General features: G+C 35.7%; 1 protein-coding gene across 1 annotated transcript in view; it reads left to right on the top strand.

Annotated features, from left to right (window-relative positions):
* The window catches only part of Npsr1 (neuropeptide S receptor 1), a 171,172-nt gene that overhangs the window by 119,295 nt on the left and 35,686 nt on the right, over positions 1-16,191 (top strand). The window contains exon 3 of the mRNA XM_074058038.1: positions 4,830-4,933. Within this exon, the coding sequence (XP_073914139.1) occupies positions 4,830-4,933 (104 nt within the window). The remainder of the gene's footprint in view (positions 1-4,829; positions 4,934-16,191) is intronic.

Raw genomic sequence — 16,191 nt, 5'->3', positions numbered from 1 at the left:
AACTTGAAGGTAGATCAATACAAACTACTCAAAATGAAACTCACTGAGAAAAACACAGAGAGTGGGAAAGGAGGAAGAGAGAGAATAAGCATGTTTAAGAACTATAATATCAAATGTCTAAGATATGTGTAATTAGAGTTACAGATGAGAGAGAGAAAGAAAGAGAAAGCGACAGGGAGCCAAAAATTATTTGAACAATATTATAAAATTTCCAATAATAATGAATGCCATCAATCCATAGAGCGAAAATTCTTAAATAACTTGAAGCAGGATACTTAAAAAAATGAAAAAACCATAGATATAACTTAATCAAACTAATGGAAAAAGATAAACAGAAAACCTTGAAGACAGCCAGGAAGAAAACACATGGAAACATTAAATCAAAGAAAGAAACGTTTTAATTAAAGCAAACTTCTCAGAAGCTGTTCAAACCAGAAGACAAAATTAGCACCTTTAAAACCAATTTTCTGGGTACTGTGGCTCATGCCTGTAACTCAAGCTATTTGGGAGGTAGAGATGGGAAGGATCTTGGTTCCAGCCCAGGCCAAAAAAAAAAAAAAAAACGCTCAAGAGATTCCATTTCAACCAATGTCTGGCACAATGGTGTGTATCTGTCATCCCAGCTCTCCGGGAAGCATATGTAGGACAATAGACCAAGCCAGACCTAGACAAAAACTCGAGACTCTATCTAAAAAAACAACTAAGACAAAAAAGGGCTGGAGGTATGGCTCAAGTGGTAGAGTACCTGCCTAGCAAGCTCCAGGGACCCCCCCCCCCCAAAAAAAAGCACCAACTGGAGGATTATTGTCACTCATCTAATAAAATTATCTGTTAAAAATGAAGTGGAAATAAAGATTATTCAAGATTTTATTTAAAGAAAGCAAAAACAAATGGGGAAAATTGGTTGCCAGCCCAGATACATTTCAAGAAACATTAAAAGAGGTTCTGACAAAAGAAATTTGACAACAGAACAGAGATTTGATCAACAAAAACTGGAGAACATCCTCTTAACCAAGATAGCCAGGCTAAGAAGGGCCAAAATCGCATGTTCTTCCTCATGTGCGGATTATAGACCTAAAAAAAATGCAGTAATATTATTGGACACGGGTCACACACACTAAGAGGGAACACACACGTGAGGATTAGGGAAAGGGAAGGAAACCTAAAACTTGAATGTGGTTGATGTGCCCACTGTAGAGGAGCAAATCTTAAGTTAGCAGAGGCTGCTATGGGAAGGGGAGCAGGAAGTAGTAAGAGGTCTGGTAGAGATGAACCCATGTCGGTTGCAATACACATGTGCATGGGAACAACACAAGGAATCTCCCTGTATCTCAAATTAGCAAAAACGCTATGTTTCTCTAATTATGTTTTATGTTTTTTCTTCTACAAAATTGGAGAACAGGAGGGGGGGGAAGGATGGACTGGGGGGAGGTAGCACTAACAGTGTATACACATGTAAGTAAATGCAAAATGATACATGTTGAGACTGTTGGGGGACTCAGGGAAGGGGGAATGAAAGAGAGCAGTGGAGAGAGTGAATTCAAGTATGATATATTTGATACGTTGTAACAATTTTGTGAATATTCCAATGTACCCCACCCAGCACAATAATTAAAAAAAAACTATAAAGAGCTCTAAAACAAGTAAAACTGAGGAGTAATATTAAACACATTTTTCTTATTTTTAAATAACAGCTCTAAAACATAATTGACTGTTTACAAAATTGTAGCAGTGGGTTTTATAATACATATTAAATTTAAACATCTAAACAATAGCACAGTTTATGAGGAATTTGAACATACAAGTCCTTGCATTATATAAGCATTTGTATAGTATTAGATTAAAGTAGACCATGATAAATTGAAGATATATATTGAAAACTCTCCATCAACATTTTTAAAAATAGAATAGAGGCATAGTTAATAAACCAATGGCACAAACAAAAAAGGAAATCATAAAAAATGTTCAATCAGTCCAAGAAGAAGAAAAAGGAACAACATATAAATGAAAACTAGAAGCAACAAAAAGATGGTAGACTTCAATCTAACATCACTAATAACACTACATGTTAAGTTGTGTAAAACCCAATTAAAATCCAATCTCATTAAAGTTTTCCCTTAATGAGTTCATCTTCCTGTGTTCACAGACTTAATTGATGGCACCACCATCTACCAAGGTCACCCCAGCCAGGAACATACAAAAATCTAATATTCAGTCATAAATCCTCTTGATTTTACCATGCCAAGTGTAGCTCAGGTATGCTTCCTTCTCTGTGTCCCTATTCTTATTTCCACACACGAGATACTGATTATCTTTCTCAAATTTCTACATCCCCTAAGAGGTGCAAATGGTAATTCCTGTACTGGACCCACCAAATTGATCCTCCCTACATTAACTACAGAAATCTATTTAAAACGGGTGAGAAGACAGCTGTTCAATCTCCTGTTGAATAAAGGAACAAACACATGCTCCTGTCATTGGCACAAGAGCTTGAAAGGTCCAGAGTCTTCTGTTTCTTCAGCTCCATTTCTTGCTCTTCCTAGCTCCTATTTTAGGCTTTAGTAATGGCAACAGATGAAATGTTATTTTATATACAGAAGTCATGTCGTTCTCACTCTTCTCACCTCCATAACTTCATTGATGCCTTTATGTGTGCCTAGAATCAATGTCCTTCACCTCCTTTTCACCTGTAGAGTTCAGCTCAGCTGTTGCCTGTGCTTGACTTCTCCCCACTTCATTCATATTTGCTCTCCCATGTGAAACCCACATTCACCTTTGCAAGATACCCTAAAAGAAGCAAGTAAGTCTGCTGGGAGTCTGCTTTGGGTTTCCTGCATATTAGTTTCCTAAGATCTTTCACAGAACAAAATTTAAAAAGCAGACTAATACATGGAAGTGATTTGGCCTTTAAAGTGTACCTTTATTCCCAAGGTCCTGTTAATTACCACCTAGGAGCAGTTTATTTGCAATGCACTTAATTACTTAGGTAACTAAATAGCTTTCTACTGATCACCTATAGCATCATTTGCTTAATAGCAACTAACAAATGCTGTGCCACAGTTCTGTGAATGGTCTACTCACAGAAATAGGCTTATTTAAGATCCAGCTCCAGGGAGATAATGATTTTACTTGGATGCACTATAATTGTTCACATAGTCACCTGGATCTAGAAAAGCACCATTTAATTTTCTCATTATTTTCAAATTAAGGAAGAAGTAAATGAAAAGACAATATCCAAGTAACTCTGACCTGCATTGCATTCATTCATCCAGTCCAGTTCTGCCAGGAAAAATTTCATGACCTTCCTACTTGATCAGTCATGACCCACAACTCTCAAGGCCCTGCACAACCCTGCCCTTCTCAGGAAGAACTTCTCTCACACCTAGGAACTACCACAGGAATCTCTTCTGCAAGTTTGTTGTACTTTTGTTTTCATTCCCAAGTACTTGCTGATGCTTCTTATCAGTGTCACCCATAGAGAAACAAAAGGGCTGACAGTCACACAGGCATAAGACTTGAAGGTCTCCTGGTGGAGGTTGACAGCAATGTTAACAGAGGCCATTCATTACTCTTCCTCTTGGTTGTCTGATCTATTGTAATTCTCACAAGGGACACAGCACCCTAAAAAGGGATCTGATTGTTTCAACTGCACTGTAAAGATGGCTGCCTACCCTTCTAAGCATTACCTTCAGGCTGCACTTCATCTGTTCCTTGGGAGTCCATCCAGGGCTCTAGGAGACAGCTGCTTCTGGGTGGTACAGTACATGCTACAAACTGTGAGTTCTATGACCATGAGTGCAGACTTACACTGCCTTCCCTATGAAGTGAGTACCATGATCAGATACTACCTTGTGTGGGTTCAGTTTCAGTTAGGAAATCTGAAAGCCCCAGAGAGTTGTGAGTGGTGTTGGCGATAGCTCGAAGGTCAGAAAAAAAACAAGCTCATATATTGGGTAGGCATATCATTGGGAGGATGGACAGGTGGCCCTTGTGGGATAAGAGAGGCCCAATGTCAACTTGACAAAAAGTAACCAGTTGATCTATTCAAGAATAGTCCCTACTGGGGGCTCGCTCAATGTTGGTCTCTCTTCTTGGTAAGTTGTACATTCAAAGACAACAGAGGCTATATTAACCGTAGAAGAAGTAGTCTATCATACTATTCCTGTCTGTCACTTGGCCACTCCATTCATGTGCATCTGATGTCAATACTGAGGTGACCAATGACAAAACCTGGATTATGCTAGGCAGACAAGTCATTTTATCTACTTAGTATAGTGCTTCTTGTTCTGTGTACTAGATACTTTCTGCTAAGTGTTAATATGTGACAAAACTCTTCACACGTTTTTCCCACTACAACTAATGGAATTGAATTAAATTGATGGATTATGCACCTGATATTTCCCAAGGGCAGATATTGAAAGGGTGAATAAGCAGAAGAATCTTAGGGGAAAACTGAAATTGAGGATAGGGAGGTAGAAGAGCTAGACTGTAAAATAAAGGGTATGAAAAGGGGAATTCTGAGAGTTTTCCCAGAATCAAATACTTTGCTTTTTAAAATTTTTGCCTTCTTTTGATTGTGACACAGTGCTTGCTTTACCACAGGTCTCCTGTTTGGTGACTTTAAAGGTCAACTGTATGATGTGTTTGATTTTACCTCTATCATTGCTGAACTCTTTTCCTAATAAAAGTGAGGGGACTCCTGCATTGCCTTACTTTTCATCAGTGGTATCTGAGAAACCAAGAGAAAATAAAGACTCCCCAGGAAATCATTCCTGCTGCAGCACAGCCACAGACTTGAGACTGAAATTAAGCACTGTATGTTTTATTAGACTCTTTCACAGGGCTGGTCAACATCTTGACAGATATCATTTGGCGATTCACTGGAGACTTCATGGCACCTGACCTGGTCTGCCGAGTGGTCCGCTATTTGCAGGTATGTAGCACCTTCCAAACATGATAAGCCATACTGACACAAAAGTTAGCTCTCAGAGTTTTCATAAGGAAAATAGTATTAAATCTGTCACTGCTATGCAACCAATGACCTACTTCCTCCTAGGTGAAAGGATAAGCCAAAATTTGTACACTATCTAAAATGTATTTCTGTGCCAAAAATAATGCACATATAAAGAAAATACAAATAAGCTTTTACAATATAAAATGTTCGTATTTCAAGAATTAAGTAAAACGTGTGGATTAATATTAAAAACTTTTGACATATTATGGCTAAATAATCTCAAAACATTGCAAATAATATTTATTTGCCTTTACCCTTCAGACTAACCCAACACTGGCTCCCGTTCTTTTTGAAAAACTTTGACAACTTGATAGAAAATAAGTATTATCCATTGAACTACTACCCAAAACACACTTTTTAAATATCTGTTTGCATTTGACTTTCTTCTTCGCTAAGCTGTTATCTTGTTTCAATTATATAATTGGTATTCTTACTACTTTCTGAGTTTTGCTAAAATCTATTTTTAGATTAAAGATACCTATATGTGGACTGTCAATACACATCAGTGAAAGACACATCTATTTAAAATATGTATATGTGATTAAAATATTATATGTACTTGTATTATTGATGCATTAATATAAACATAGATATAGATTAAGATAACTTAACTGTATATGGAAAGAATAAACCATTTAACAATTAGTGTTAGGACTAATGTTCTCCAAGACTTTAATATTATTTTCCATTAATATACTTTGGTTCTGAAGGCAGTACTGCAGGTCTAAACCATTGTAGCTTTCTAGAAGTACAATGCATTTCTGGACCCCCAGTCCCGTAAGATTCCATTTGCTAGTGGGAGTTTTTAGGATCATTGTATCTATATTCAGAAGTAAAATTATGATTTTCATTTGTTTTTATCATTTTCAGATCTTGGTAACTGTTAGTCCATCTCTAGAAAATGAATAAAGAGTATCTATAACTTTAATATTCTTTTGTGATCTGAATGTAACATGAAGCTTATTAGATGTGAAAAAGAGCCCATACTTCCAGGTGGAGATGATATTTTCTTTTTTTTTTTTTTTTTATAGAAAAAAGGATTTATTCTTTTGGTGGTCTTTTTCTTTTTTTTTTTTTCATTTTTCTTTTATTATTCATATGTGCATACAAGGCTTGGTTCATTTCTCCCCCCTGCCCCCACCCCCTCCCTTACCACCCACTCCACCCCCTCCCGCTCCCCCCCTCAATACCCAGCAGAAACTATTTTGCCCTTATCTCTAATTTTGTTGTAGAGAGAGTATAAGCAATAATAGGAAGGAACAAGGGGTTTTGCTGGTTGAGATAAGGATAGCTATACAGGGCATTGACTCACATTGATTTCCTGTGTGTGGGTGTTACCTTCTAGGTTAATTCTTTTTGATCTAACCTTTTCTCTAGTTCCTGGTCCCCTTTTCCTATTGGCCTCAGTTGCTTTAAGGTATCTGCTTTAGTTTCTCTGCGTTAAGGGCAACAAATGCTAGCTAGTTTTTTAGGTGTCTTACCTATCCTCACCCCTCCCTTGTGTGCTCTCGCTTTTATCATGTGCTCATAGTCCAATCCCCTTGTTGTGTTTGCCCTTGATCTAATGTCCACATATGAGGGAGAACATACGATTTTTGGTCTTTTGAGCCAGGCTAACCTCACTCAGAATGATGTTCTCCAATTCCATCCATTTACCAGCGAATGATAACATTTCGTTCTTCTTCATGGCTGCATAAAATTCCATTGTGTATAGATACCACATTTTCTTAATCCATTCGTCAGTGCTGGGACATCTTGGCTGTTTCCATAACTTGGCTATTGTGAATAGTGCCGCAATAAACATGGATGTGCAGGTGCCTCTGGAGTAACAGTCTTTTGGGTATATCCCCAAGAGTGGTATTGCTGGATCAAATGGTAGATCGATGTCCATCTTTTTAAGTAGCCTCCAAATTTTTTTCCAGAGTGGTTGTACTAGTCTACATTCCCACCAACAGTGTAAAAGGGTTCCTTTTTCCCCACATCCTCGCCAACACCTGTTGTTGGTGGTGTTGCTGATGATGGCTATTCTAACAGGGGTGAGGTGGAATCTTAGTGTGGTTTTAATTTGCATTTCCTTTATTGCTAGAGATGGTGAGCATTTTTTCATGTGTTTTCTGGCCATTTGAATTTCTTCTTTTGAGAAAGTTCTGTTTAGTTCACATGCCCATTTCTTTATTGGTTCATTAGTTTTGGGAGAATTTAGTTTTTTAAGTTCCCTGTATATTCTGGTTATCAGTCCTTTGTCTGATGTATAATTGGCAAATATTTTCTCCCACTCTGTGGGTGTTCTCTTCAGTTTAGAGACCATTTCTTTTGATGAACAGAAGCTTTTTAGTTTTATGAGGTCCCATTTATCTATGCTATCTCTTAGTTGCTGTGCTGCTGGGGTTTCATTGAGAAAGTTTTTACCTATACCTACTAACTCCAGAGTATTTCCTACTCTTTCTTGTATCAACTTAAGAGTTTGGGGTCTGATATTAAGATCCTTGATCCATTTTGAGTTAATCTTGGTATAGGGTGATATACATGGATCTAGTTTCAGTTTTTTGCAGGAGTAGTTTTTTAAAAACACATCCCGATTATTTCTTGAGGATTTTTTTGTAGATAAATATTTTCAGGTGCTTACTATATTAGTAATAAATTGCTGAGACACAAATTATAACAAAACATAAGGAATTTAAAGCAATAAATATTTATACGCTCACAGTTTCTATTAGTCAAGAATTCTGGAAGAACTGGTTGGGCAGACTGGATAAAAATTTATCAAACGTAAGGTTGTGTGTCAGGTGTTTCCTGAACTGGGTTATTGAAGAGCTTAACTGGGTGAGACAATGCATTTCCAATGTGGTCACTTCCATAAATGGTAAACTGTCACTTAGCTTTGGCAGAATCCCCACTTCTTTTCCATGTGGGCCTCTCTCTAGGTATTCTTCAGAGGCTTCACAACATAGCAGGTGGATTTTTCAAGAATAATCACGGCCAGGTGCTTGTGGCTTATACCTGTAATCTTAGCTACTCAGGAGGCAGAAGTCAGGAAGACTGCGTTTCAAAGCCAGTCCAGGCAAATAGTTCATGAGACCCTATCTTGAACAAATCCATCACAGAAAAGGGGCTGGAAGAGTGGTTCAAGCAGTAAGAGCACTTGCTTAGCAAGTGCAAGGCCCTGAGTTCAAACCCAGTGCTGCCAAAATAATAATAATAATCATAATAATAATCTCTTCACATGACTAGGCTAGAGGTCGCAATCTATTGTGTACTTTATAAACTAGTCTGGAAGTTACACCATGACCTCTGCATTGTTCTTTTTGTCACTCAAGTCAATTCTGATTCAATATGGAGAAAAAGCAACCACAAGAAAGACTGAAACCATGAAGTAAGTTTATTGGGGGGCATGTTAAATGCTAGCAACCACAGTTACCTTCATATTTTTCAAAAGCATATCATAACCCAAGTTTTCCTAATTGCCAACTTAAAAATGTCTTTTTGCCCCTGAAATGTTCATATCAGTATATTTCTTCTCAGTATATTTATAATGAATATGAAGACAATACTATATATAAAATATATCTTGGAGACATAGAAAAATTGGCACAGAAAGCTCTAATAATTCCCTCTTCTATAAAGAGAGCAAGAAACCTCTTCAGAATCAATTTTTTTAGGAATCTGGACACTAACCAAAGGCATATAGCAATTGAAGGAGCACGTGTTCAAGAAAATGGATGAATCTTGAAGTGAAAGCTCAGAGCTTTGTGGTATTTTGACTTGCATTGTTCTCATCTCTCACTATCTAGCTCTGTGAAAGCCTTGAAAATTAGCAGCTCTCACTCACAGTAAAAATAAATAGTCTGGTATCCCCTCAAGTGAACAGAACAGGGGCAGAGCTTTTTCAAAGCCTCATTCCCAGAAATCTGCCACTACTTGACATGACTGGCAGTTCCTTGGAAAAACCCACTTGCAAGGCTGTCTGTATTTTACTTTATTCAAAACTTGCCAACTGTGAAAACCCTTTTTCCTCTGGGCATTTGTCAAAAATAATTACAGGCAATCGATTAACTTCACAGATGCCTGAGTTATTGGGTAACTGTTGAAGAAAACAATGAACTAACCAAATCTTAAAAAAAAAATAATTGGGTAATAAGATATTCATAGGGTATTTGAAAATCTTGGAGATATTCCTAAGAATCTGGAAGACTGTTTATGCCCATTACTATATCCATTGTCAGGAAGAAATGTAAAAGGCCCAAAGCTGCTGCCTTTAATGACCTTGAGGCATTTGACAAAGCACAACATCCTTTTATGATTAAAAAAATGTTCAATAAATTAGGTAAAGAAGGAAAGTATCTCAACACAATAATGGCCAGATATAGCAAGGCCACAGCTAACATCATATTCAACTGAGATACATTGAATTCTTTTTCTCTAAAATCAGGAACAAACAAGAATTGCACTCTCATGACTTAGCAAGAGCATAATCAAGCGAAAGAAAGAAAAGGTTTTCAAATCAGAAATAAAGAAGTAAAATTGCCTTTGTTTGTAGGTGACATTATCTTAGAAAAATCTAAACACTCCATCAGAAAACTGTTAATAAATAAATACATTTGCAGAATACAAAATCAAAATGCAAAAATCAGAAACATTTCTATATACTAATAATAAACTATTCAAAAAAGAAAATAGTTCATTTGTAATAGTTGCAAAAACACATAGCAAAATACTTAGGAATAAATTTATCCCAGAATTCCTAAAAATTAAAAAATATTAAGAGTTAAAGATGACACAATTAAATGGAGAAATATGTATGTTCATGGATTTGAAGGCTTAACATTGTCAAAATGTCTATATTACCCAAAGCAAGCTACAGATTCAGTGCAATCCCATTAAAAGTCTAATGACATTTTCCACAGAAACAGGAAACAATAATCCTAAAATACAAATAGAACCACAAAGACGCCAAAAAGTCAAATCAATATTGAACAACAACAACAAAAAAAAACAAAAGCTGGAGGCATAACACTACTTGATTTCAAACTCTCTTACAAAGCTGCAAAAATCAAAACAGCATGGTACTTGCATAAAACAAATGCACAGATCAATAAGACACAGAGAGAATCCCAAAATAAATACATTTATATACAGTCAATTGATTTTCAACAAAGATTCCAAGAGCATACAACAGGGAAGGGAAATTCTCTTCAATGAATGTCACTGGGAAAACTGGACATTCACCTGCAGAAGAATGAAATTAGACTCCTATCTCATACCACATACAAAAATCAACTCAGAATGGATTAAAAAATTATAAGTAAGATATAAAATTAGAAAACTACTAAAAAAACATAAGGGGAAATCTCTATGACATTTGTCTGGGCTAGGATGTTTCAGATATGACCCTAAAAACACAGGTAATAAAAACAAAAATAGACAAGTAAGGTTACATCAGCCTAAGTAATTTTTCTGCACAGCAGAGGAAACAATCTATAGAGTTAACAAGTGACCTATGGGATGGAAGAATATATTTGCAAATCATGTATCCAATAAATGTGTTATTATCAAAATATATAAGAAATTCAACAATGAGTGCTACAGCATGGATATAGTTTAACTGTGTCCACCCAAGCATTCTCATATTTGGAGGCTTAGACTTCAGGTGGCAATATTGGAAGGGGTAGGCCCTTTAAGAGATGGGGACTATTGAAAGGTCTTTGGGTTGTTGGGAGCACTTTTGGTGGTTCTTGCTGCTATTTGTAAAAGGAGAAAGCCCGGCCCCACCCATCTCCTTCCGCTTCCTATATGATGTGATCTTTTCTCCACTCACCCCTCAGCCTCTGCCACCTGCCATGGACTCCTTACCAGAGCCAAGCTGCATCCTTACCATGCTGCATGGACTTTAAGTGTCCAAAACTGTGAGATAAATAAACCTTTTTTCTTTATGATGGTGGTCTGTGTCAGCTATTTCATTATAGTAATGAAAGTTGACAAATAAAAAAATTAACCCAACTAAATAATGATCAAAGGACCTAAATAGACATTTCTTGAAAGAATATATATAAATGGCGAATAGGTACATGAAATGATGTTCAATCTCACTGATTGTCAGAGAAATGCAAGTTAAAACCATGAGCTATCACCTCCTACCTTTTAGGATGGCTGTCATCACAAAGACAAAAAATCACAAGTGTTAAGGTGGTGGAGAAAAGGAAACCCCTGTACACTGTTGATGGGAACTTAAACTTGTGCAGCCAGTGTGGAAAAGAGTATGGGGGTTCCTATATAAATTAAAAATGGAACTAACATGATCCAAAATCCCACTCCTGGGTATACAGTCAAAGGTTATGAAACTAATATGCCCAAGACATACCTGCAGGCTCCTGTCGTTGCAGCATTACCCAAGAGAGCCAAGACATGGACCATCCTAAGTGGCCATCAACAAATGAATGGATAAAGAAATGCTGCAAATATACACAGTAAGAGCATTGAGAAAGAGGAATTTCCTGTCTTCTGCCTCAAGATGGTTAAATCTGAACGATATTGTGCTAAGTGAAATGAAACAGTCACAGAAAGAAAAATACTTCAGCATCTTTTTTATATGCGGAATATGAAAGTCAGACTCACGGAAACAGAGAATAAAATGATTGTTACCAGCGGCTGCTGAATGGAAACACTGGGAGATGTTGGTCAAAACACATGACATTTTAGTTAGAGAAAAAAGTTTAAGAGAATTTTTGTACAATATGATAACTGCAGTTAAGAAAAAACATTTTGTATACCTGAAAATTGCTGTGACTAGATTTTATGTGTTCTCACCACACACAAAAATGTAAGCCTATGAGGTAACACATGTGGATAAGCAAATTCATTTAGTCATCCTGCAGATGTACAATATAAAAATTATGTTGTACAGCATAAACATCTAAAAGTCTTACTTGTTCATTAAAAAATAAAGAAAAGAAAATCTCTGTTTGAAGGATCTCCCTAACTGCCAATCTAAGACAACACCACAAATTTGGAACATACAAAGAAATGAGAGAGTAAGGCACATTTATAGGAAAAAATTAAATTAAACAAAACCATTTCTGAGAAAACCCAGCCACTGGACATACTAGAAAAATATTTAAAATATGTTCAAAGAACTAAAGTATATAAACAATGTCTTACCAAATAGAAAATAACAATAAACATGAACAAGGCTAAAACACAATCATATAGAAATTTTGGAATTTAAAGAACAAAAACTAAAATGAAAATTTCACTAGAATATAGAAACCAAGCTTCTAGTACATGAATTTTTGCGGATAAACACATTTAGTCCATAGCACTGATAAAAACAAGCCTTGACAAACTGAAAACTGAAGTCACATCACATAACTTCTAACCATGATGATAGGAAACTAGAAGTCAATAACAGGAAGAAAGTTTGAAAATAGCAAATGAGTCACAAAAGAAACCAAAAGAGAAATTTACAATGCCTTGAAACAAATGAAAATGCAATATACAAAAATGTACAGACTGTCACAAAAACAATAATAAGGAAGATGTTAAGAGCAATAAACACCTGTGTTAAGAAAGAAAAAAGACCTAAAATACACAACCTAACTTTCTATCTCAAAGAACTAAAAATAGGAGAATAAATAATAAAGATAATAAAGATTTAAGAAGAAATAAAAATTAAAAATCAATAGAAAAGATCAATGAAATCATGAGCTAGATTTTTAAAAAGAAAAACAAAATTTATCCTTGACCTAGACTAAGAATAGAAAATATTCGAATCAATAAAATTAGAAATGAAAGAGAAAACATTAAAACTAATATTGCTGACCAGGTTCCAATGGCTCACACCTGTAATCCTAGCTATTCAGAAGGCAGAGATCAGAATTGTGGTTCGAAGCCAGCCTGGGCAAATAGTTCATGAGACCCTATCTCAAAAAACCCATCATAAGAAAGGGCTCAAAGAGTGGCTCAAAGTGAAGGCCCTGAGCTCAAGGCCCTGAGCTCAAGCCCCAGTAAAAAAAAAAAAAAAAAAAAAAAAAAAGCTAATATTGCAGAAATACAAAGGATCATGGGAAGACAATTGTGAACAAATATGCGCCCAAAACTTGCATGATCTAGAAGAAATGAAAAAACTCTTAGAAACATACAACCTACAAAGATTAAATCTTGAATAAATACAAAATTTAAGCAGACCAATAACGACCAGCAGAATGAACAGTAATAAACTCTCCACTCCAACCAAGAACAGCCCAGGACCAGATGTCTTTATTGCTTCATTCTACCCAAATATTTAAGGAAGAATTAGCACCAATCTTTCTCAAAGTCTTCCCAAAAAACTGAACAGACAGGAACTAATCCAAATTTATTTTATAAGGCCAGCATTATCCTGATACCAAAGCCAAAGGTGCTACAGGAAAAAAGATCTCTTATGAAAATAAATGCAAAAATCATGATAAAATACAAGCTAAATGATTTCAATAGTACATTAAAAGGATCATACACCATGACCAAGTGGTTATTCCTAGGATGCAAGGGGGCTCAACATACACAAATCAAGAAATGTGGTACCCCACCTTAATACGATCACCTCAGTGGATGCAGAAAAAACTCACGACAAAACTCAAAATCCTTGTATGATAAAATTTCTCCATAAATTAGGTATAGAAGAAAAATATCTCAATACAATAAGGGCCATCTCTGAGAAGCCCATGGCTAAAATTAAACTCCATAGTGAAGAATGGAAAGAAACAGAGGTGATACATTCTAACTCATTCTATGAGGACATTACTCTAAAACCAAAACCAGACACAGATACTGCAAGAAAAGAAAATTGCAGTCCAATATTTCTCATGAACAAAGATGCAAAAAAATCTTCAACAAATATTGGCAAATCAAATCCAACAATTTTTATCCCCAGGTGTGCAGGGCTAGTTCAACATTCAAAAATCAATTAATATAATCCATTACATTGACAGGCTAAAGAGAAAAAAAATCACATTATCATATCAAAAGATATCAAAACCCAATATCCATTAATTATTTTTTAAGAAAACTTTTAGCAAACTAGAAATAGAGAGGAATTCCTTCAACTTGAAAAATAAAATCTACCAAAAATTCCTCAGGGCTAACATCGTAATGGTGGGAAACTAGAAATTAGCTTGCGAGGCTCAGGAGAAAGGCAAGTACTTTACTTCTTAATATTACAAAGTTAGTTCTAACAAGACAAAAAGAGGAAAGAAAAGACATACAATTCAGGAATAGAAAAATAAAAGTGTCTGTTCACAGACGAAATGTTGTCTGTATAAATAGTCTAAAATGATTGACAAAAACTCTCCCAGAACTAATAAGTAATTATAGCAAAATTGTACTATGCAAGGTTCATACATTAAAGTCAATTGCTTTCCTAATTACCAGCAGTAAACAAGTAGAATTTGAAATTAACACACCATGTCATCCACATTAGCACACCAAAAGTAAAATATGTAAAAATGTAACAAAATATATATGAGGAAAACTGCGAAACTTGAAAGTAATCATGGAAGAACTAAACAAATGAGTTACTCTGTGTATTTATATAAAGAGTTGATAGTGTCAAGTTGTCAGCTCTTCCCAACTTGATCTATGTGTTAAACGCTACCTCACTCAACCTCCAAGAAGGTATTTCGTGGCTATTGATAAACTGATTCTGAACATTACATAGACAAAACACCTGGAATAGTCAACAAAATGAAGAGGAGGAGAAGAAGGAGGAGGAGGAGGAGGGATAGGAGCTGGAGGAGAAGGAAAAGAAGAAGAGTTTTAGGACAGCTACTACCCAGCTTTATGATAATCAAGGTAGTATGACATTAATCAAAGAAGAGAAAAATAAATCAGTGGAACAGAATAGCAATCCCAGTGACAGACCCACATAATCAGTCTTTTACAAAAGAGCAAAGGCAATGCAAAGGAAAAAAAAAATCGTATTTTTAACAAATAGTACCAGAACAGAAGATAGCTACATGCAAACTTACAAATCTAAACAGGGATCTTATTTATACTGATCACAAAACATTCAAAATGAATCTTTGGCATAAATGTAAATGCAATAATATAAAACTCATAGAAGATAGCGTAGGAGGAGTCCCAAATCACCTTAGATATGGCAGTGATTGTTTTAGATACAATACCAAAGCCCTGATCCATGAGAAACAGAATTGGTAAGCTGGACTTTATTGAAATTAACATTTCTGCTTCTGCAAGAAATACTTGCAAAAGAATGAGAGGACAAGCCACAGACTGCAAAGAGACGTTCTCAAAAGACATACCTGATAAAAGAGCGTTACTCAATTATAAGCAGATCTTTTAAAACTTCAGAATAAGAAAATGAGCTTTATTTTAAAATGGTCAAAAGAACAGACCTCATTAAGAAGTATAGCAAATAGGTGTGTGAAAGCTGTTTAGAAATCTGTCATTAGGGAATGGCAAGTTGAAACAACAGAGACCAATACACACTTGTTAGAATGACCACAATCTAAGACTAGGAGCATGAAATATGCTGAGAATGTAAGGCCTCAAGAACTTTCATTAATTGCTAGTAGGAATTCAAAAAGGTACAGCCACTTTTGAAGAGAGTTTAGCAATTTATTCTAAAACCTATAATCCTACCATACAATTCTATAATTGTGTTTCTCATCTCCCAAATGAGTTGAAAATATATTTCCATACCAAAGACTGCATATGAATGTGTATAGCAGACTTTATTTATAATTCCCAAAGCAACCAAAATGTTCTTTAGTGGGTGCATGGGGAAATAAACTCTGGTAGTGTATACTATTCAGTGATAAAAAGAAAAGAGCCATCGAGTTGCCTTAAAATTTGTACATCTCATGTAGAAATATAGAGGAGCCTTAAATGCATATTACTAAGTAAAAGAATCAATCTGATAAGGTTATACACTATGTGATTCCAACGATATGAGTTTCTGGAAAAGGCAAAACTATGGAGAAACAGAAAGATCAGTGGTTGCCAGGGGTTGGGGGTAAGGGGGAATGAACAAGTGGAGGCCAGAGGATTTGGAGGGCAGTTGAACTACCCTGTGTGAAACTATAATGGTAGATACATGACATTATATATACATATAAGTAAATAATATGGGTTTATATGTATCTATAAACCTATACAATGTACAACACAAATGTGATCACCAACGC

This window comes from Castor canadensis, chromosome 2 (genome assembly GCF_047511655.1).
Source record: "Castor canadensis chromosome 2, mCasCan1.hap1v2, whole genome shotgun sequence".
In the NCBI taxonomy this organism is placed as follows: Eukaryota; Metazoa; Chordata; class Mammalia; order Rodentia; family Castoridae; genus Castor; species Castor canadensis.
The sequence above is the reverse complement of the archived record's forward strand: the minus strand, read 5'-3'. Positions and strand labels throughout refer to the sequence as shown.